Source organism: Perognathus longimembris, chromosome 13 (genome assembly GCF_023159225.1).
Source record: "Perognathus longimembris pacificus isolate PPM17 chromosome 13, ASM2315922v1, whole genome shotgun sequence".
Classification (NCBI taxonomy): domain Eukaryota; kingdom Metazoa; phylum Chordata; class Mammalia; order Rodentia; family Heteromyidae; genus Perognathus; species Perognathus longimembris.
In genome coordinates this window covers 6978480-7003417 of record NC_063173.1, presented here as the reverse complement: position 1 = coordinate 7003417, position 24938 = coordinate 6978480, and the positions used below count along the sequence as shown (strand labels likewise).

At 38.0% G+C, this 24938-nt stretch overlaps 1 protein-coding gene across 8 annotated transcripts in view; it reads left to right on the top strand.

Annotated features, from left to right (window-relative positions):
* The window catches only part of Dlg2 (discs large MAGUK scaffold protein 2), a 1704707-nt gene that overhangs the window by 1026829 nt on the left and 652940 nt on the right, over positions 1–24938 (top strand). For 5 of the 8 annotated variants that reach the window (XM_048360016.1, XM_048360015.1, XM_048360013.1 and 2 more), the window contains exon 1: positions 8034–8499. The exons of the other annotated variants lie outside the window; for them this stretch is intronic. In XM_048360016.1, the coding sequence (XP_048215973.1) occupies positions 8191–8499 (309 nt within the window). In that variant the 5' untranslated portion in view covers positions 8034–8190. Of the gene's footprint in view, positions 1–8033; positions 8500–24938 lie in introns of those variants that run through there. 8 annotated transcript variants of the gene reach the window in all.

Here is a 24938-nt window from a genome sequence, read left to right as displayed (position 1 = left end):
GTTTACAAATAAAGATTGACCCATGCTCCTCACTAGGTTCCTGTTGAAGAAGAAAGACAGTGTGCCCATATGACATTTCAGAACTCACCTTAATGGGGCCTGGTCAGGAGCAGAATGGGCCCCACACATTTTCCTCAATAGGAAGGGAAGTCTCAAGTGTTCTCCCTGTGATTTCCATTTTATCTCTCATCAGACTTGTGTTTTCAAGGACTTTCTACTCTGCTGGAATTGTAACCTGTCTACAGTTAACTTCTTTATCCCTCACATGACTCTTGATATAGAATATGCTCTCAATAACTTTCTAATGAATGAAATGAATGTACATAAAAGCAAAATAAAATGGGACCACAGAAGTGATGGCTAATTACATATGAATTTCAAACATACTGGCCAAAGCAAAGCCAATTAGGGAAAACTTGATTAACTTGTCAAGTCTCTACGAACATTCAGCGGCAGGAGGCCTTGTCACTTCCGTTAATCCAGAGCCCTGCCTTTAGGCCAATCTATAGATGAATTATCTCTGACAAGTAACAGTCTGGCTTATTTTTAACCTGGAAGGATTTTTAACCTTTTGGTAAATTTAGAAAATATTCATTGCAAATCACTCATCAGAAAATGAAGACCTTGGGAATTTTAGAGAAAGGCTGGTTTCAGCTTGTGTTTGTCTCTCAAATTCTGGGTGTGACAGCCTTAAAGGTCCAGGGACTGTGTTACAGGGAGGCTTCAGTGGAGGGACAGGACTATTGTACAATGTCATTTTTATTTAATCTACTTTGGTTTACTGTTCAAATGGTCTGTAAGAGATTTTCTCCTCCGTGTGCAGTTGCTCGTTTATTTCTTCCTACCTCTTGATTCTATCCTCTCTCCCTCTTTTCTTTCCTGTCCTTTCTTCCTCCTTCCTTCCTTCCTTCCTTCCTCCCTTCCTTCCTCCCTTCCTTCCTCCCTTCCTTCCTCCCTTCCTTCCTCCCTTCCTTCCTCCCTTCCTTCCTCCCTTCCTCCCTTCCTCCCTTCCTCCCTTCCTCCCTTCTTCCCTTCTTCCCTTCCTCCCTTCCTCCCTTCCTCCCTTCCTCCCTCCTTCCCTCCCTCCCCGTCCTCCCTCCTTCCCTCCTCCTTCCTTCCTTCCTTCCTTCCTTCCTTCCTTCCTTCCTCCTTTCCTTCTTTCTCTTTCATTCTTTTCCTCTCTATTTTATTCAATTATGATTCTACATCCTAATGTTATTTTAGCCTGTCTTATTATTTATGCCATTTTCCCTAGTAAAGCCTAGAGTGGAGGAAGCACATACCTGCATTCTGACAGCCTCCTCCCCTGCGCAACACACACACACACACACACACACACACACACACACGGGTGTATAATACTCCCACAGTGTTTTGTCTATGCCTTGCAATCAGAAAAGTGTCCGTAGAGCATTTACTATGGAAATAATGAGGAAGAAGCGCTTGGGAATAATACACGCAGATATTATACATATTCAGCTCATAAACATGTGGTCAAGAATTTCATCCCTCCATTTGAATCAATATAATTTACACAGTGAAATTAACTTTCCAAGGTTCCTAAGACCTAAGTAAAAGTCTATTAAATGATTTATCCACAAAGCTGTGTTTAGTGTCGCCATTCCCATGTTAAGAGCCTTAACATTAAACTCAATGTACTCTGAACATTTAAATGAACTTCTTAAATGAAGTTTCTTAAAATGAACATTTAATTATCCACCCAAAAGCCAGAGGTAACCTGTGATTCAAGTGGAAGATCACCCGGCTTGAGCACAAATGTTAAGGGACAGTGCCCAGGCACTGAGCTCAGCTGAGTTCATGCCCCAGTGCTTGAGCAAACACACTCACTGGGAATACACATTATTTTGATAAAAATTACATATTAATTTTAGAAGACAAATGAAATTATTCTGAATATCATTAGTCACCCCAAAACTGCAAATTAAAACTGCAATGAGTTATCACTGCACACCTGTTAGAATAGCATTAGCATATAAACAGGAACTAAGTGTTGTTAAGAAGGTGGAACATTCTGAACCTCTGTGCATTCTTGCTAGGAGTAGAATTGATTTGGTCAGTATGGAAAACAATAGGAAAGTTCCTCATAGAAATTATTTCATCCAACAAACCTATTTCAAAATATTTATTCAAAAGAATTGAAAAGAGGATCTGGAGATTTGTTTGCAATCTCATGTGCTTTGAGCATTATTTATGAGGTCCAAGGGGAATAAACTAACTGTCCACCAGTGAAGAGATAAATAAATTACAAATACATATTGTATATGTATATATATGGCTTATACATGCACATACATGTATGTGTATATACATATATGTATGTACTCATACATATATGTGTATGCACATGCACATGTGTATGTGTATATATATGGAAGGAAGAATGATGGAAGGGGCGGTATTGATCAAGTTGAATTGTACATGGACAACCTGACTTATAGAATTGTATCCTTTATTCAGCTTTTGCTGCAATATAGTTGAAGAGATGAACCTTCAGGAAGTTGTACTAAGTAGAGGAAGCCTAATGTGCTGTATGTGTTTGTGTATAAGAGGCATGTAAAGTAATTAGACTCAGAAACAAACTAGGGTAGTGGTTGCCAACTGCTTTAGGGAAAGCAATCAACAGATTAAAAAGTTTTAATCCTGTAGACTGAATGAGTTTTTGAGATTTGTTATGTAAATTTGCCTATAGAAACAATACTGCTTATACATTTAGAAATTTGAGAGAGCAGATCTCATGTGTCTTATTTTTTAACTACAATTTTACAAATTGAAAGAAGAAACTTGCTACAGAAAGTAATACTTTTTTTTGTCTTAACATGGAAGTTTGATTGGTAGAGAGGTATAGTTGGTACCTACAGACCTTTCTGTTTTCTAGCTCACACTAACCTGTCCTGAAATAACTGTGTCTTCTAGACCATGTGACTAAGTGATAAAATGTGGTTGTCACAGCTGAAGTTGGGGATTCTCTTCCTGCTTTAGCACTGATTGGTTATTTACTTGAGGAAACAGTGTTTATACTACCTACCTGTAAAGAAAGACACTAAAAACAAAGAAAAAACACAGCTGTCAGGAAGTACAGATTTTATGAATCAATATCTCTCCAAAATAAATAGCAGGTGTCATGACCTGTTGTGTGTTTCTTCAGAAACAGTACGGTATGGGTCTCCCTCTCACGCACACTAAATGTCCCATGAGCACCATGGTTATGAGAACATATTAGTTTTAATTTTTTTAATAAAATGCTCATTTATTCATTTTCACTTGAGAGGAAGAACACAGACCTGAACTGTATTGCTATGATTGCTATAAGACACTTTGGTCTTCTTCTTGCTTGATTTATTTTAATGAATATTAAGTAGTTACTTTACTCGAGTTCAGAGGAGGCGAATGCAAACAAGAGAACCTTTTCCTGCTCTATTAGTGATTACTTGCATTCTCTTTGGAGGAGAAGGGCACAGGGCAGACTACAGTTCTTGTTTCAAATACAATTTTGTTAGTGCTGTAGTAGAAGTACAGGCGTTAAGTTAGTGATTGATGGCGAGATGTCACGATCTACCCCGGCCAGGGGGCCAATATCAGGCATGGAATGCTTTCAGGCAAAGGTGAAATGTGGAGTTGAGCTCCAGAGGGCAGCCTGGACTCTGGGTTTCTGAGTTCAAGAGTCTTAGAGATGGCGATTTTCTTGAGAGCAAAGTCACAGAGACTGGATTGAGACCTGTGTTGAAAAATGAGCCCACTTCCCTTCTTAGATTATATCAGGGGCTGGGGAGTTGCCTTTTAATGTAGCCTGCAGAAAAATGAATTCTGTGCAAGTGTGGAGTGGGGAAGGAGCACCCTCAGGTTCCATGGCCACCAGGGGAGGGGTGCAGGTATTCAATGCCTGTGTGATTGACACGGAGAGGACGCATGGGCAGAATGGTGAGGATAGCAGCAGCCAGATCACATGGACAAGGCATGAGTCAGGACCACGCGTGCCACCCGGATAGGGGCGGGTGGGTGAGAGGTGATTGACAGATGTCAGACAGGGTGCAACTGAGCACAGTTGAATTTTAGGAATCGCTCTGATTCCGTGCGACCAGAACTGGCACCAGGACGGATGCCAAGTCACCATTAGGAGAAGGTTTTACTTGCTTCCACTAGGGTGGTCATCATGGCGGGTGAGTGTGCAAGCTATTACAGATGGGCACCCGGATCCTAGAGCGCGTGGCCTGATGCGGTGAGGGAGACCTTAGTTTCATTTTGAAGGATGAGAAGGAGTTTCTTGTAGCAACATAATTTAGCACTTAGATTCAATTGCTCAAAAATGCAAATGATACATGGTGATTACCTTTTTGTGTTGAACTAGGGTTCCTTTCAGAATCTCTAAGAAATGTCACATAATTAGTGTCTCTGATTTCTGTAATAGTGTTACTAAGTGCCTTAGAATATAATAATTCTAGATTTCCTGAAAATTATTTTGTAATTGAGTCTTTTCACTAACTCAGATGAACTCTTTCCCCATCAACCTCTACATAGAGTCAAGGCTGTTTGTAACAATTTGGGACATGTAAACATTTTTTCTTTTATTCTTCATTAAATGGTAAATATCTGTCTTTTCACACTGAATTCCTGCTTCTTTTTGTCCCAGGGAATTTATTATTGAAGCCAATTGCTTAAGTACTTCGGAAATAATTTTAGATTTAAAATTAGTATTTTAATTATTCTTAACTCTCTCTTTTCAAAAGGTAAATGTTGTGAAATTCTAGGCCAAATCGATGTAAGAGAGTGTCAATGTGTTAGCAATTATAAAAGCTCTAATTTTAATTGTTTCCAATGAAGAGAAATTGCGTCTAAGGAATAATACCATTCTCTGATTATTTACCAGTTAACCACAGTTGTGGCTGCTAAAAGACTTCTGTTCTTTCCGCCATCCTTTAATATTACCTTGCTCTTCTTTGCAATTCGCATTATTTAAAATTTCTGTATGGATAAAAGGTTTTAAGGACATTTTATCTGGACAAAAATAGTATGTAGTGTTTAAGGAAGTACAATCTAGAGATTCATCTTGGCTATTTATTTTTATTATACAAATCAAGCCAGAATATTAGCTTTGCAGTCTCATTTGAGAACTAGTGGTTGCTCTGTAGAGTAACTGCCAGGTCAAAGAGAGTTCAAAAAGATGTATCTTATCTGGGCAGTGCCCTGTGTGCCATCTGCCCATGTTAAATCACAATGATGAGTAGAATGTGCACTGTGCATCATTAATTTCTGTTTTTCTAGAATCTCATGACATCTCATGGTTATTGAAATTGTCCAATTAGAGTTGATTAAATTGGATTATGGTTAGTGGGTCTGTCTCCTGGTACGGAGGGCTGGTTGGATGTACTCATCTGTTTCAGTGGTCTATCTTCAGACTGAGAAGGGCACATGTTCTGTTTGTAAAGAAAAATCTTGGAGGGAAGGTGAAGATAGAAAGTTGGAATGAGCTAACTGAAGTAATTATTTCTGTATCATCTCTTCATAAGCAACGTGAACATTTATTACAGTCTTCAATATCTTTGGAAGAAAGTCACATTGGTTAGGCAGCATAAGACATTTGCGAAGAAATGACCTGCTGTGGTTATGGTAAGAGAAATTCCACGGCCTGTGTAATGGGAAGAAAGAGCTCATTTCAAGGAACCCATTCATAACAGATGGGAGTTCCTGTGAAGATGTGTAATAGCTTGCAGAGTGCCCAGTCCGGGCACTTTCTGTCCTCCGGCCTACTGTACGTATCGTGACCAAGTTGTGATCGAGGCCCACTGACTCACTTGTATGCAGATTGATTCCTATACTTGAGAGGCAAATGGATGAGAATGGGCATGAGCTCCCTCAATATGCCAATGAGCCTTTGAGCAATATCTGCCTGAGATACCAGAGAAGCGTTGATGTTCAGAGAAGATTAAGGAGCACCAAACATCTGTTCCTGTCGTCCCCATTTAGGAAGGATGGTATTGCCATGTCACGTCAAGTCCTACTGTAGAGCTCTGCATCCAGGTGACAAGTGTGAGGTTTCCTAGCACATTATCTAACCCCACAGTTCTTTCTAGCATTATCTCTTGAACCATAAAAAGGAGTCCGGGAGGAAAATGGAAGGGAGGAAGGAAGATTTTCTGTCTTCTGGTGGAGTCCTCTATGGTGATCTATTTACCTCTATGTAACTCTCTTCAAGTATTCATCTTGACTCCTTGGCTCTCTCTCAGTAGGAAAAAAAATTATGCCATTTTTTTTCTGCCCAGTATCAAGCCTGCATAATTTTGACCATTAAAGAAAAAAAAAGCACCATCTTAAAACAAGCAGTGAAGTTAATAAGAAAGGAATAGTTTGTATTTAGGGAGAAATGCTGAATGAATTATTGTGATAAAAAGTTTTCAGTCACCTCCTTCATTCCCTATGTTTTCTCCACCATTTGTACATCTATTAAGTATACATTTATTACCCTCAAAAATGTATCCCCCCCCAAAAAAAATAATTTCCTATGATGTATAGGTCAGTATTTTAGGTACTTGAGGGGAAAAGGGTCAGTAACCTAGGTAAATTTAAATTTTGCCCTTTAAATGTATGTATCTGAGCCATTATTCTTCAGCAAAGCATGCTAAGTGCTTTCCCTACCCCTTGAAAGTGTCTGGATCATTTTGAAGAGCCATGTGGAGAGAGACATTTCTTCTCATTCTTTTGGGATTTTAAAACCTAACAGGGATTTGTAGATGTTGCCCCAATGTTGAAAAATAGAACATGATACTGACCTTTAACCGTTCAAGAAGTGCCTTGTTAAACTGAGGCTGGAATGAGGTGTGTTCTCTCCCAGTCTCTGCTCAGTCCACTGAGAGAACAGATCTGATGATCCTGGACTGTCTGTAGTTAAAGTAATTATATTATAGGATTACATCATCTCTGTCCTTGCATGGAAGGCAACTTATTTTTCAATCAACCCAACCTTATTTCTTGGGTATTTGTGATAAGAAGACATGTAAGCAATGTATCCAGAAAGAACAAAAATTCTAAGTGTGGTGGTCCTGAGCCTCTCCCTTTGCTTAGTGGATTCAGACGGCTTGCAAAAATAAATAAATAAATAAAGCAATCCTTTGCTCTTTGGAAGGCAGTTGCTTTCAGTTGGATAGATTTCACTCATTTTCCCAGGGCAAGATTTTGAACATTCTGTCTTTGGAAACCAAAAGACTACATGGCAGAATTGGCTACATCTTTCACTTTAAAATGCAGACTTTCTTTGTGGTTAATGTATTTGTTGTGGTTAAGTATTTGAAAGGAAATCCTCACAATAATTTGGGGTAAGGAAAAAGACTATTTTAAAATAAGCTAACCCATTAGTTTTTGACTTTAGAATTGTCCTTCTTTTGAATGAGAAACGATTCATAACTGTTCGTAAGAATATATGTTTGCATGCTGAAAGGAAATTATTTCAAATAGGGTTTTTTTTAAAAAAACATGTTAAGGGGGATTGATCACAAATCTCTGACCCTAACCATTTCCCAAAACAAACTGATGTTTATTAGAGTTAATTTTGAGGCTTTCATCTAGTTCAGTGCTGATCTGGTCAGCATTCTGGCACATACCTTGAAGTTTTCTTTCCATAAATGGTGACACTGCCCTTTACAGGTTAATTTCCCCATCCTTTCCAATTGCTTAAGCACTAGTGTTTCAGCTTATATGCATCGTTACTGGAAAGCAGGGTCCTGCCTAGTCTGATAAGAAGCCCTCCTTCCTGAGGTTTGTATTTTGTGTGGTAGGTCAGGGAGGAGAAGGAGAAAGTGGGGCTGCCAAATTGCGAAGCGCATCCGTTACTGTGGGGCTCCTTCCAAAAAGGGCTTGTAACACTGTGTACAGTCTTGTAGCCCAGCTGTGTGGAGCATTGATTGCTTCTGCCTAGAGCAGGGATACTGTCAAGTTGCTCTGTGAGTTGAGTCATCTATTGACAAAGAGCTACCAGCCCGCAGATAATGCTGCTCTGAGCTGCTCTCGCTGCTCCTGCTGCTCCACGATGCCCTGCTTCTAGCAGCTGTCAAAGACTCGGAGGGATCCACAGGGAAAAGAGACTTTTCTACAACTGCCTGGAAGAAAGGGGTGTGAGGCAGGAGACGTTGGCGTGTGTGCACAGAGCTGACCAGAAGGAAGAGGAGGCATCAGAGCAGCATGAATGCCTACCTCCCCAAGCAACACAGCTGCAGCCGGGGGTCGGAAGGGATGGATGCCGGCCGGAGCGCGCCCACCCTGCTCAGGGATGGCCCCTGTGCCTGTGGCTGGCAGAGGACCCCTCAGGGACTGGGGTACAGTGCTCACACCATGCCTTCCTCGGGACCTGGGGGCCCAGCTTCCAACAGGACCAAGCTGGTCACCTTGTGGGACAGTGTGCGGAAAAGCCCCCCCAAGACGAGCGCCAAGGGCAAGGGGACCTGTGGGGAGCACTGTGCGTGCCCGCAGGGGTGGTTCGGCGCCACGCAGGTGAGCTTTTTCCTTCTCACTCTCCCTGGGTCGCCTAGGAAAGTTGGGCAAGGTGAGGATGGATGGGAAAGTTTGCTGAGCCCTGCGCCTCCTCCTGACTGGGCTTTGGCTGCTTGGAAGATGTGAGGCCCCAAAGGAAACAGTCGCATCTTCACACGGGTGGCTCTGTGGTTTGCCACCTGCCCTGGCCTGGGGTGGGGAAGGACGTTGGTGTGGTGGTGACTTGGGGGACTTTTCTCAAGTCACACTTCTCCCATCCTCAGAGGACTTATTTTTCCTTCTGCATCACAATCTTGTAGAGCAGGACTTTCCCTTCTAATCACGACTGACTTTTCTATTAAAATTAGTATTATTTTGAGGAATGAAAAGAAAGTTAGGTTTGACCAAATATGTGCTATTTCTTTAAAGGCAAAAGAACATTCGTGTCAGCTCTAGAACTTTACAACTAGTATTCTTTTGAGGGATAGAAAGAAAATGACTTAATCAAACTGGTGCTATTTCTTTTAATATGGACAATAGAACAGAATGAATCATAACAGAAATGCTGGTCTGGTTCCTCTTAAAATAGTGTGTTTCTCGTCAGCTCTCTGAAAGAGAAAATAGTATATTAAATAATTATATTGAATAATAAAATATAGTAAAAATTTTTGAAGATGAAAGCAATAATTGAGAACAAGGTAGAGGGTGATTACATTTAATAAAATAGCGAAATATTCTTAGAGAATTCTTATTCATAGAGAAGCAATAAGATTATGTGAAAAACTATCTTTCATGGTGCATTTCTAAGGCATATGCACATATTTATTTAATTTGATTCCTAAGCTGCTCTTCCTCTATAACTACTGCTTCCACTCAAAGGAGAGCAAACAACTTCCTGCAAGTGCTACAAATATAAATAAAATGCACCTGTAGTTGTTGCCGCAAATACAGAGCCATGGCTGTCCTTAAACATGCATTGGAAGGAAAAATGCTGTGCTTGTAGAAATATTCTCATTTTTTGCTGTTTTCTGCATAATTGAGAAGTGGGTATTGATCATGAATAAAATCTGATTATGTTTTAGAGGTGTAGAGGACATTTTAATTTTAGTAATAGTTTTTAGAAAGTACTTCCAAGAATGTCATACATCTTTAGCTCTTAATACAGTTCCGTATCCATGGCCAGGTGTGTATGGATTTTTATGCACGAAAGTGAAATTAGAAGCTTTTCTTTGAAAAATAGAGCATCTCACTATCTTGATTTACAAGCTAGCTTAGCTTGAAACAGTGCCCTGCTTTGAGAAATGAAGTTGTTCTTTAAATTAATAGATTTCAAGCTAAAAAAAAAAAGCAGTCTTACAATTATGAAGATTCTGTATACTTTTGAACAAATACAGTAGTTTGAGTTTAAGTTCCTTAACCTATATTTCTGTTTTGATTACACTAACTGTTCAGACTTTACATAGGCTAGGAAAACAAACTTAATAACACTTAGCATATGTGGAAATTATTTACTTTTACACAGAGGAAAAAAAACTTGCCTTATATCATTCTTCTGAAATAAGATGTAATACATTTTTCATTTAATAAATAATAATTTCTCAACCCCAAATCTCTAATAATTTTAATAACCATATTATGAAAAGACTCTTGATAGACTTTTTTTAATGGAAAGAAACTTGTTCCTTCCTCCATTGTGAACTAAATTGGCCTCCTACTTGTTTGGAACTTATAGCCATTGAATGCTTTAAAGGATCAATTAGCCTCTAGCACTGATAGAGGTCTAGTTTATATGAATAAGCAATAAATCAAGGCAGCACAATACATACATATACATCTCTACCTATCTACCAATCAGTTGAACAATCAAGATAGATATATGTGGATACACACATACACATGTACACACACACACACACACACACATATACTTTCCCCTCATTCACACATTCTTTATTATTGGCAGGAAAGAATAGTGACTTTTAAACATTATCCCGTGAATTTTAGAGTTTTTAATGAGACATTCTTTCCATACCTGAACCTTTCTTCTGCTCTTTGTCAACCCAAATCTTTAGAAGCTCCATGCAAGATGGATTAGCCTGTCTCTTCCCCAGGTTTGCCCATCAGAATACATCAAATTGAATAATTTCAATATGTTTATGTGAATGTGCACATCTATTTTAATGCCTACTTACTTATGATAACACACTTCTTGTGTATTTAATTATATGTGCATGGATACATGTATAAATTCACACAGATATAAAAGTTAAAAATCTGCATTATTCTTAGTTCATCACTGGGAAAATATTAGCTTATTTTTCCAAAGACTGTTTTGTTCACTTCACATAAAGTGTTTCTCCATAAAGCAAATTCCCATAACTTCCAGTGGGTGCTCAAAAATACTGACATAGATGCATTTCTGTATTTTCATCTATTGATGTGCCTGTAGCCTACATTAAATAATGCCACTTACAGATATATGTAAGCATAGGTATAGCATCACATGTAAAAGTTTGTGTATGCATATGTCTGTTAGAACTAAACCTTCCTTGACATCTTTCTACTCTTTAACTACACATATATTCTGTAAAGTGTTATGAAACCAAGGATGAGTGCTTAGGTCACTATATTAGAGTCCCTGATAAAGCCCGTATTAGAATAGCCAGAAGCCTACCCATGGTACAGAATGTGCCTCAGGTGTCTGGGAGTGGGATCTTGCCCTTAGAGCTATCGGCTATGACATCGAAACAAGCAGTGTGATTTCCGGCTGCTATAATAGAAGCCCATGGTAATGATTTGACTTCCTCCCAAGGCTCTTTGCCAAGCTCCTGTTATTTGGGGTGCTGTGCACTAAACAGAACTCTATCATTATGTTGCTCTTTAGCTGGGCTGAAAAACACAGTTTCTGTCTCATCTCAAATAGGTTTACAATCCATTTGGAGCTGCAGAATTCATATAACCATAATCAGAAATAAGAAAATGGAAAATTGTAGCATGCAGAAGTGAGTCCTATGACACAGAGGTAGGAGAGCATATTACATTGCCCTGGGAAAGAACATCCCCATCTTTGCCTGTGTGACATTCCTTCCCATTGCATATGAACCAGGGAGGAAGCACGGAGCCATGAGGAGGGAGGAGATGATAGGTATGTGTAATTTTTCCTTCACTCATTCACTCGACTATCACATGTGGAGTGTGTAATCTATGCCATACTTTGTGGAGACAAAGTACAGCTCAACAAAATGTGGGCTTCCAGTATACAATGGCCTAGAGCTTTGCACACATGTTTTGAGATATGCACAGAATTATACTCCACAGCTTAGTAGTGGATCAAACTTCCAGAGGATGCTGTGGGTATTGTAGTAACTTGCATACCTAAGGTTCAAATGGACCATGGAAGTCAGACTACAAACTATTTGAATAAACCCACAGAAAAAGTTGGCAATTATTAATTTATTCCTTTACTCATCATTCTTGACTAGCAGGGGAGAGAACAGCAATGAATCTATCTGAGGGCTTCATTAGAGGTGATATTCTTTGAACTAAGTTGGATTGAAAAAGTTAGAATGGATTTATTAATTGGATCATAAGAAATGAATCTGGAGTGGAACTTTCCAGAACAGTGGGCCCTGCAGGGAAGGCTCATGCTGACAGGAGTCTGGAGGGCCAGTCTCCCTGGGAGCCTGCTGATCACCAGCTGGGCCTGGATGGGACACTTGTGCATCTTCTTTGCCACTCTCCATGTGCTATAAATCATCCTCAGGGAGCCCTTCTCAGCGTCAGCTTCCCTAAGACTGCTGATCTCCCCAAGTCAAGTCACATATCTCTTGCAATCCTAATATTCTGTGAGTCTGATAACTGATACATTACACAACTTTTAAAGCCTTAGAGATGATTTATGCTTTACTGCCACACAATCCTAAATTTGAACTTCATATCTCTGGGTGACCTCATTTGCTTAACTTCTCAAGTTTATTTTCCCCCTCTAACACATGAGATAAGAAAGTTGTGTAGAAGGGAAGTTTAGTAAGAATTTGAAGCAGTCATACAGAGATTATAGCATGGCATGTAGAACATAATTGTACAGAAACAGACAATATTTTTCATTACCAGTGATAATCCAGTTTTGTTTCTGAACCTTGAAGGATTTATTATCCAGCAAATTAGTCACCTGCATTGTGCTCTTTCACAGGCATTTCTGGTTTGTCCACTGCATTTTTTATAGCTTTGTAATAATGATGAAGGTTAAGCTAGGCAACTGTCCAGAAATCGTTGGTATAGTATCACATGATGCTGATGTTGAGGTGACCTTTAGTCCTTCAGTTTGTTTCAGAGATTTACCACTGTGCACATGCACGTGCATGCATGCATGCACACACAAACACACATGCACACCAAAGTAAGGACTGCCTTAAGGAAGTAGCATCCCCATAGTTTATATTAATTAGTAAGGGGATATTAGATTTTTCAGTAGAATCCCAAGGAAAACAAATGGCTTGAAGTATTTAGCTGTGCTCAGTAAGTGCCACAATGCAGAAAGAGCAGTTTATAGCAACTGAGTGCAAAGGATGTTTGTTCAAGTAGGTTTGAGATCTAGGCTGAAATCCTAAGCTCCATTTATGCTCAGCAAGAAATGTGACAGTTCCTTTAAACGTTCTGCGTGCTTTGACTGACGCCTTCCAGAAAGACGACCTGACCGTTACCAAGCAGGAATAAGATTTTTCTAGTTTCTGGGAAACACCAGCAATGCCAGGGCTAAGGAAAACAGAAGTCACAGAAGAAACCAAGTTCTAAGCATTCCTGTGGTGATCTAAAGCCACGTTGCCAGCACCTTGGCACCAACAGCACCGGGTGCCATCATCAGAAGAGCATTCTCATTAGAACCAAGAAAGGAGACCCAAAGCTCAGGGCAGAAAGAAAAAGAAAAGAGCAAAGGTGAACTCAATATGTCTGCAGTGTGTGTGGGGGGGGTGAGGCACTGTAGTAGCACATTTGTGGGTCTTCTAAAGTTCCCCCAATAATAGTCACAAAGGCCTGTTAGATTTCCTGGATTGCAGATGTGGAAACTGGGGTGAAGGGAAACTTGCCCCCAGTCACATTACTGGAAAAGGCAGAACTATTAAATGTCATTTCATAGGCCTCCATGTTCTTCCCACCATGTCTTATGAAGGGGCTGTTTGGAAGTAACCTAGGAGGCAGAATACCACCCTTCCACCTCTCACACCAGAGTCCAGCCGTATTTCCCATTCGAACCCGAACTTCCATAAGGGAGGATTCCATGTGAAATACGTGTTTCAAATGGCACCTCACTGTAGTATCTTCAGTGTTCCATATGTTGCATACTTTTCTGGTTTCTTTAATACTAAGTATCAGAACCCCAGACGATCCCTTCACTCTCTCAAGGTTAAGAGCTATGCTGATTTGATCAGTGGGTGAAGTTTATTCCCACAGTGTTACCGCAGCAAGATACACCTAGGAAGAACTGATTACCTTAAATTTGTGCAGGTTGCATTCACTTTTGTAATGCATTTGGTAAAGAATTGGGAACTGTATATTATAAATTATATATGTATATATACATACATGTATGTATGCATCCATAAAATGAATAGAAACCTGTAGTTCCTCTCTTTAGTACAAGAGCATCACCTCACATTGCTCAGTGTTTCGGATTCTCTCAGGTAGATAGAATCAAATACCACGAAGAATCAAATAGCTCTCCTGGCTGTCACCATCTCCATCACCCCCTCTTCTCTCATTACTAATACTGTTTCACTTGTGAGGAACCATCTATTTTTATTCTTTAATTCCTATCCTGTTTCATTCTTTTAATTCCCCAAGATATCTAGATGCTTTATAATTATGTCTGAAGTGGAGTTTTGAAAGGAAAACCTGGTCTAGGAAATATCACTGATTGGTGCAGTGGCAAGAATTGGGCCATGTCTCCACATTCATACCTGTTACCATTCTACCACCACAACCCCTACGTACTCATTTCCATGAAGAATGAGAGCTTCCGGAACATTATCAAGCCAGGCAAATGGTTGTGTTCTATGCCAAAACAAACAAACAAACAAACATATACTAGCCTAATTTTTATAAAGAATTAAGTCCAGTGATTCTCAAGGACAGTGATGAGAGGAAAGCCAGTGGAAGACGTTTTCGCCTTATTATTGACAGTGATTAGACGCAGGGATCAGGGACACCTTGTGTGCTATGATGGACAGAGCGGTTCCACACACAAAGTATTGCTCTGTGAACACAGTATAGCTGATCACACCATATATCACATTCCCGAAGAGAAACCAAAACAAGGTAATGATTAGCCAAGCATGAAATCAACTCAGTTTTCGAATTCAACGTAGTTTTTCCAAGAATTTAATCATCCTTCAATTGTATAGGAATGCTATTCTTGTGTAAACTGTTAAACAATTGTACTTTATCCTGCTAGTGATACTTGTTACTCTCATCCATATAGCAATACTCCTTTTGGCCTATACATGAGGATTTCATCTACATGTGTGCAGTTGAACAAATTTGAGGTTTTGTTTATATTGCCTTTTAAATTTCATATTGAATTTTGCTTTAACTGACAAATCACAACTGTGTATACTTGTGATGTGCATTGTGATGTTCCAACAAACACACACACACACACACACACACACACACACACACACACACACACTGGACTGAGAAGCTCAGGCTAATTTATTTATCATCTCTTTCTAGTGAAAACATTTATCATCTCTTTCTGGTGAAAACATTTCTAATCCATTCTTTTAGTTATTTTGAAATACAGAATACATTGCCATTAACTATAGTAGGAGAGTCAAAGGATCTAAAACCAAATATTTTAAATTGGAATATTATATTTCAGGATCTTACAAAATGAAGTGACTTAAAACTATGCCATTTAATTCTTATACTACATATTAAATTTTAAAACTTGAAACAAAATATATGCTTATTTTATGAAAATTACCTGATACTGTATATTTTAGAGTGTTCTATTGTTTTCAATATTCTGATATAGTCCCAGCTATATGTACACTAAACTTTGCAACAAACGCTGAGGTTGGTTGGTTTAATTTATGCCTACTTTTCTATTACTGTCCATTTTCTATCTTTATTTTGGATTTTGAAGTACTAGAAATAAAAGCAATGCTTTCATACGAGAGAGAATTCCAAGCAGAAATGAGTCTCAGAGACTTTTCTGCTCAGGCTGGCTTCAAACCAGGACCCTCAGATCTCAGACACTTGAATAGCCAGGATTATAGGTATGAGCCCCTGGTATCCAGCTATCACTAGTTATTCTTATACAGATTTTGCTTTTTACTCAAGTGCATGCCTAGAATGTGGCACACCTATTTTAGGCTTTCCATCATTGCTAGGTAAGAGGCCCTTGACACTGCATCTAGTTTCCCTGCATTGAGGTGGAGTCTGGCAGACTTCTTCTGTCAGGCTGACCTGGAATTGTGATATTCCCACTCTCAGCTCCCAAACAGATTGGGATTCAGCTGGGGACTAAAAAGTTGTCCTCTGAACTTTCATGCCTTAGTCGGCCTTTAACCATGATCCTTGTATTTTTTATCCTCCTCTGTGTAGCAAGGTTTATAGATATGAGCCACTGATGCCCCAGCTTGTTTGTTTAGTTTTATCTAGACTGGTACATAAAAATATAAAAGTTGTACTTCTTTATGCATAAATGTATGTGTCAATGAGTGTTTATATTGTATGGTTCTTAAGTCAGTTGTGAACTCCTCCAATATAAGCCTTATATACAACAGGGATTATTTTGACACTAACCTTGAAAATCCAGCCTAATGCATTTGCGTGACTATCACACACTCCTTGATAATCGCCTATCACACAAAGTGTCTGACCATCTGTCCTAATGTAGGATCCCAAATATACCTGCTTTTTATTTTCCTGTGCTTCTTCTAATAAATGATACTGGATTTCTTTATTCCACTTAAGTCCAATATTTTTTTCATTATCAGAACATATAAGCACTTGGCTATTTTGTTATATCATTTAATATATTTAGGCTTATACTGTTATGTTGAAAATATATGATTTCATAAAATATATGTTCTGTTTCCTCCTTTCAACTTCAGTTAAGATACCATATAATAAGTTAAATGTGTATATTGATATCATCTATGAGTATCATTTAAGATGAAAAAAGAAAGATATTTTTAGATATTTATAATAGATTGGAACGATTTTTTTCTGATAGAATTGAATGATTGGTTTGGTCATTTGATATTGTATGTACCCATTGTGTGTGTGTGTGTGTGTGTGTGTGTAGTTTCACTTTCAAATAGATGAAGAGTCAACAAACTATAGCTTGCAGACTAAATTCAGTTTGACAGTTCTCTGTTTTGGTATAGCTGGGGAATTAGAATGATACGTTTTATTTTTTAATTGAAGAGAGTCAAGAGAATAACAATAAAACAAACATGTGAAAATTATGTGATATCTATAAGCATTATTATGCATAGTAAGTTTTATGTATATGTTAATACATCTATAGAAAATGCACTGGGCTGGCCACACTCAATTATTTCTGTCTTGTCTGTAGCTGCCACACAGGCTGAGTTGAGCAGTCACAGGAGAGACTGTGAGGCTTAGAAGGCCTAAGGTAGTTACGTTCTGGCCCATTTATCAAAGAGTCCGTTGGCTTCTGCAGTGGACCATTGGATTTTCATTTCCTAATGGTGCACTGCCTCTTTCTGTCCAACAAAGCCTATACAATGTTGTACATCTTAGGTCCAAGCACATCCTTCACTTGGATCCTTTTAGCTCTCAAAAGCTCTCCTTGCCCTGGCTCCATGGCATCCTGCACAATTAGAGGATTGCCTTACTCTGTGATGCTTATTTGTTATTCATGTCAGAGAATGTGACATTCTCAGTGTCCCTAGCAGAGAGCTTAACTCACAACTGACTAGCTGTCTGATCACCCCTGTGACAAGTCTTACAGTGTGGCTATGTCTTGTGTGGACACAGGCCCAGATTTCTCAGCTGTGTCTTATGTCTGGAGGTATATTGCATGCACTTCCCGTGCCTTTGTAGGTTACCTACACAATTTAATTATTAGTTGTCACAGATATGGATGTCTTCATGTTTATCTGAGCCCAATATGTCTGTGTTAGTTTATCCTTGTTTCTTTGGCACTCTGCCTATAAGTGGGTCAATAAGTTGTTTTTGATTTCTAGTTGACTACCAGCACAGGGCTTTATATATAAGGGCATTTAATGATCTTTGTTATTATTACTAATTATGAATTAGGATCTAGAATGACATCTATTCCAATAGTAGTTTTATTTAATAACAAGCATATTGTAAAAAAGTTGTTCAAAGATATTTATTCTTTTCCTTTGTTTTTTTCTTTGGCTTGACTCAGACTCTTATCCTGTACTGTGATGCTTATAAAATATTTAGAACCACTATTTAGAAATTAGGCTTCATACTCAAGTGGGTCATGCTGTAACTTTGAGAGAATAATAAAAAAAAAGTCTGATCTTACCTGTTTCTCCAATTTAGGAGACATATAGTCTCTGAAAGATGGAAAGAATATCAAGGAATAGTATTTTAGAATTAGTTTCTGTATAATTTATTGTAGACCAACCTTTATTCTCCAACAATTTCAGAGTTAGGAGTAATGCTCAAAGTACAGTAGTTAGTACCAGTGCATTAAAGATTCATGACTGAACAGATTTGTATTTTACTCATGGGCAATAGCTAGTGGTCAACATAGATTATTACAGTTTTGTTATATTTACTTGCCCACATCTTTTCCTCCAAAGCTCATTTTATGTGCTAATTCTAGAACCTGGCTCTGTTTACACACTTGAAGCTATGTTATTCACTTATATGCTTTATTATTTTATTCACTTTTATTTTATTGTGCTTAGTTACAATGGCTTAAAATTCTGTTTTCAACTTTGTTCTATTTTTAAAATATAAAGAAAAGAACTAAATTGATAATCATGAATCCATTTAGTTAAAGCAAGCATTTTACTATTAAAATAATTTTATTATTCAGTTAAGCTTCGGGAAAAAATATCATGCACAAGGGGATGGGAATACAGCCTAGTGGTAGAGTGCTTGCCTCGCATACTTGAAGCCCTGGGTTCGATTCCTCAGCACCGTGTATATAGAAAAAGCCAGAAGTGGTGCTGTAGCTCAAGTGGTGGAGTGCTAGCCTTAGGCAAAAAGAAGCCAAGGACAGTGCTTAGGCCCTGAGTCCAAGCCCCAGGACTGGAAAAAAAATATTATGTGCTGCAGATATATTTTCAAAACTAAAGTTCACCTGTAATTCCACCCATAGTTCACCCCTGTTAAGATTTTGATACCTTATGAAGTTCTTTAGTTTTCTCTATATCTGTGTCTTCAGGGAAAAAAATTCGGTCATGCTAAAAAATGTAGGTACCCATAGTATTTCTTCTATTAAATGAGAAGTCAATAGTATAGACAATTGGTTTTTCATTATTTAATATTATATTGTGAGCATTCTCTTAAAATAGTAAATTATTTCCATAATTGCTATACTTTTTTTTTTTTTTTTTTTTTTTTTTTTTTGGCCAGTCCTGGGCCTTGAACTCAGGGCCTGAGCACTGTCCCTGGCTTCTTCCTGCTCAAGGTTAGCACTCTGCCACTTGAGCCACAGCGCCGCTTCTGGCCGTTTTCTGTATATGTGGTGCTGGGGAATCGAACCTAGGGCCTCGTGTATCCGAGGCAGGCACTCTTGCCACTAGGCTATATCCCCAGCCCCATAATTGCTATACTTTTAATGACTGTCAAATCTCTTTTTTTCCTGCCAAGTCTATACGATTGTATATGTGAGTTATCTTCAGCGTGTTTTCTTATTACTATGAATAATACTAAATATTTGGCCACATATTCCATGAATGACTTATATTAGCAAAATGAATGACTGAATGAAAGGTGTACATTTTTTTTAAAGTTCATTTAGTATTTATCTGAGATTTAGTTATTGAACCATCCCCACATACCAATAAACCATGCTAACCAGTGGGGGAAAAAAGAGACAGATTATCTCTCAGAGCTTAGAATTAATTGCCAAGTTGCCTCTCACTAGGTATACAAATTTATAATTCTGCCATTCTGGAGTGTGTGAACATGTCATTCCTCCTATACTCTTCATGGTTTTACCTTTATAAAATTCTTTATAAATTTGTTAGGTTACAAATAGCATGCCAGTGCTAATTTAGTGCTGTAATTATTTAAATAGGGGAATAGTTTTCTGTGGTTACAGAAAATTAGGCTACTCTTCTAGCATCTTCTATAATGCATTCTACAGTAGTAACAATCAGTTACAGTCAGTAATTTCACAGACTGACTGTGGTAGAAAAGATGGATGAATGAATATGAGAATAGTTCCTTTTTAAAAGTCCTGGTAAGCGAAAATGTCACCTATACTAAGTCTAGCAGGATAGTTCTTAGCCATTCTTATGAGTGATTTATTCTTCTACCTGTCCTGGTACTACTACTTGTGTGTCCTTGTGTTTGTTCTCTGGAAGGAAGAAGAGAGAGCTGAATGTTCTTTTTCTCACCTCAGTGTTGTTGAGCAACTTTGAATCAAGTGACAGATACAAGGGTAGTTAGTATAACAGACAGACGTATGCAATCTATTTCCTTATGTGTATAGACAGATTATTGAAGAGTGGGATATGAGGATTAAATTCACATTGAGTCTGAGTGGAAGTGATGAATAGGGAAAAATTTAACAGCTTTGTCTTGACTATTTTGTTATGCTTATTTTTTATGGAAAAGAATTTGTTAAATATAGACATATTCCAGGATGGGTTTGTGTCTACATGTCTGAAGATGCAGGAAATCCGTTCATGAAATAAAAGCCATAACATTTTAGAAAAACGGTTTTTAGCCCTTAACAGCATACTGTTATATTGCAACTGTCCATATTAGTGTAAAACTTATAGATGAAACAACTCTATTTACTCTTCTTGTCAAAGATAGATAGCCATTCTAAACAAAAGAATAGCCAGTAAATATGCAATGCAATGACAGCCTGGTTTCTAGGACAGAAGAAAACATAACTTTCAAAGGAATGTGTGAAAAGACAACAGATGAATGGGTTCAACATTTTAAACAATGTGAAACACGCAGAGACTTTTTGGAGTTTTTTTAGAGAGCCCACCATAATTGAGAGTTCCCTGCAAGCTTGTAATTTCAACTCTTCCTGCAATTAAATTAAGAACAAACATAATAATTGGCATGCTGCTGCTGCTCTGTACAGTTCACCTCATGCTTTCAGCCTGTTTTTAGTACTTGTCATTTCTTTTCCTGCCCTGTCCTCAAACCTGTTTTACAATAACTTTGGTTTGCCCCCCCTAGAAATCAGGAAATCATCTTCCACTCCAGCCCTTTCTAATTCCACAACCCTCGTGAACTAATCATTTACTAATCATTATGGAATTGCAGAGTGTGTGAAACAATACTGTTTGTACATTTTTATTTCCAGTGTCTATTCTCAGGAGTAAGAACTATCGATCCATTCTGAACATTATTGTTGCCAAACTTGTCAATCAGGTATCTCTTTTTCTCCTTTAAAATTCAATTCATTTCTTCTCACTCACTGATTCCAGTGATCTAATATCTCCAAATTATTTAAAATAGTGCTTCCTTTGAAATTAGATGCCTGGAAGGCAAGTAGGTCTGGAAATGTAAATGAGTGGTTTGTTGAAATGAACAAGAAAAGCAGTTGTTTATTTTTAATTGTAAGGCCTTTAATGTCCTACAGGTAGGCACAGAATTATGGAATACTTCTTAAATGTGTGTAATGATAAATCTTTTTTCATGTATATTTGTTTATGAAGATCTTACAAGAAACAGGTTGCCAAGTGCTAGTTTACAAAAGAAGACAAGATTCTATAGCAGCACATTCAAAATTATCTCTTTAAAATTATTACTATAGAGGTAATGTACAGAAGGATAATTACATGAGTCAGATAATGAGTATGTTTCCTTTTGTAGTGTCTTCGATTCCCTCGCTCTTTCCCAGTCCCTCCCTTCCAGCTCCAATCATGAGTTTTATAATTCAGTTTCATCAGGGTCCAGTGAGTTCCATTGATTTACTTTTTCACTCTTTCCCCTTCTAGTCTTGTGCCCTCTTCCCAACACTTGCAAACATATACACTTTAATATAACAAACATAGGTAAAGAAGACAGGAACATCAAAAACTAAAAGCTGAAAGATAAAGAGAAGTATTGTTTCCATGTCTTGGAGTTTATTTCAATATGTATAGTGTTGTATATACATGGGAAGAGACACTCATGCACTGTGCCTTTGTGTTTATTTCCTGAGAGCGTGCTCTTTTGGCCTCACTGTATGTGCATGTGTAGAATGCTGCATAATTCATCATATCACAGTGCATTTTAAAGCTAATTTCTTCATATCAGAGACAACATGTACCCTTTATCTTGCTGACTGAGGCTTACCTCACTTAACATGATTTGTTCTAGTAACATCCATTTCCATGCAAATGACACTACTTTGTTCTTTCTAATGGCTGTGTAAAATTCCATTGTGTATAGGTACCTCAATTTTTTAATCCGTTTATCTATTGTGGGACATCTGGATTGTTTCCATATCTTGGCTACTGTTTGAACTAACACCAGTACTAATACCAATACTCTTACAATACTAATACAATACTACTACTAATAAAATACTAATACTGATACTCCTCAAACTTTTCCATGATATTGAAATAGAAGGATCAATCCCAAACTCATTCTATGAAGCCAGTATCACAGTCATCACAAAACCAGGCAAGGATCCAACAAAAAAAGAGAGATACAGACCAATTTCTCTAATGAACACAGTTGCAAAGCTCTTCAATAAAATACTGGCCAAATAGAATCCAAAAACAATTCTTTGAATCATATGTTATGACCAAGTAGGCTTCCTCCCACAAATACAAGGCTTTTTTTTAACATATGCAAATCAATAAATGTAATTCACCACATCAATACAGACAAAGACAAGAACCACATGACCATTTCAATAAATGCAGAAAGAGCCTTTGGAAAAATACAACATCCATTCATGTTAAAAAGCTCTGAAGAAACTAGGAATAGAAGGAACAAACCTTGAGATAATAAAGGCTATATATGACAGACCAACAGCCAACACCATCCTGAACAGTGAAAAAGTAAAAACAAAAAATCACCTAAAATCAGGAACAAGGCAAGACAGTCCACTCTCTCCACTCTTCTTAATAGTTGTGGAATTCCTAGCAATAAGGCAACAAAGCAAGCAATAAGGCAAGGAAAGGACATAAAAGGGATTCACATAGGGAAAGAAGTCAAACTATTCCTGTTTGCAGGTGACATGATCTTATATGTAAAGAACCCAAGTTCCCACTTCCCATTCCCAGTTTCTTAGGGCTAATGTGCCACTTTGGCAAAGTAGCAAAATACAAAATTAACTCACAAAAGTCAGAAGCCTTTCTGTATGCCAATAATGTATAAGCAGAAAGGGAATTCATGGAAACAACTCCATTTTCAATAGCCCCAGGAAAAAAGTACCTAGGTATAAACCTAACTAAAGAACTTTATAGTGAAAACTATAAAAACCTGAAGAAAGAAATCAGAGAGGACACCAGGAAATTGAAATACTTCTCATGTTTCATGAATAAGCAGAACCAATATTGGGAAAATGACCAAACTGCCAAAAAAGTTAAACAAATTCAATGCAATTGCCATCAAAATCCCAACAATGTTCTTATCAAGAGACAAAATCATCCAAAACTTTATATGGATCAACAAAAGAACTAGAATAGCCAAAGCAATTCTAAAGAAAGGAAAAATCAATGTGGGTGGTATCACAATACCAGACCTCAAGCTCTACTACAGATCTATAATAAGAAAAATAGCTTTTTATTGGTACAACCATAGACCCAAAGATCGATGTAGCAGATTAGAAGACCCAGAAATAAAACCATACACTTATAGTTATCTGATACTTGATAAGGGAGCCAAAGACATAAAGTAAAAAAAAAAAATAGTGTTTTCAACAGTTGGTTTTGGAAAAACTGGGTATCCATATACTGAAAACAAAAAGTGGGTCTGTGTTTGTCACCATGCACTAATAAGAATTCAAAGTGGATCAAAGACTTCAATGTCAGGAAAATTTTTGAAATTACTGCAAGAAAGTAGGAAAAATATTAGAACTTACAGATATAGATAGAAACTTTTTGAAGAGAGTCCCAGAGACACAACAGTTAGGAGACTTGAAAAGTTGGACTACATGAAAATAAAAAGTTTCTGCACGGCTAAGGGCATTGTTACTCACCTAGAAACACAGACAACGAACTGGGAAAAGATCATAAAAAGATTTTAAATAAGAGATCTTTACCAGAAATCTATCAAAGACTTAATATCCAATATATGCAAGGAGCTCCATAAATGAACCCCTCCTAAACCTAATGAACCAATCACTAACTGATCCAATGAACCAATCACTAACTGAACCAATCACTAACTGAGGAGAGACTTCTGAGGAGAAGAGGTAAGAATGGAAAAGAAACACATGAAGAAATGCTCATTATTCCTGGACATAAAGGAAATGCTCATCAAAACAATTCTGAGATCCCATGTCATTCCAGTAAGATTAGCCAATATTGTAAATTCAAACAACGAATGTTGGCATGAATGTGAAGGAAAAGGAACCCCACTGCAGTGTTGGTGGGAATATAAATGCATGCAACTACTCTGGACAGCAGTCTGGAGGTTCCTCAAAAAACTAAACATAGACCTTCCCTATGACCCAGCCATACTTCTCCTGGCTATCTACCCTGAACATAATGAACCAGGATATGATAAAGACACCTGCACATCCATGTTCATTGCTGCACTATTCACAATAACCAAGATATAGAAACAACCCAGAATTATCTTTGATTTGGCCCCAGTGTGCATTTCCAAGCCCCACCCTAGCTTGTCCTATTATATTCTGGTCACACCCAGTGGCTCACTGTTCCCTGACTCCCTGAAGCCACCAAGCAACCTCCTGCCAATTCTTTGCTCATGCCTTCCTCTATCAATAATGATTCCCTGTTCCTGTGTTTGATTAAAACTTATTCATCATCCAAAGATCATCTCTAATGCTTTCCTTTTCTCAGTTCCCACCAAATGTTGTACACATATCTACTTTTTACTTAGCGTTACAATCACTTTGCCTGTCTGCTTCACCTGTCACACTGGAAGCTTTGTGAGGCATCTTACCCCTATTTAATTCAAAATAATTAGTAGTAGGATGATAGTTGGCATTTTTATGAATGATCAAAAGAATGGTATCTCTAAAAATGGGAAGCAAGGGATAGAATAGTCACATCTTAGGCAAGGCACGCTGGAAAAAGGGCTTCCTTCAGTAAACTTTTGATTAACTCTTCACACTCCATGTTTTG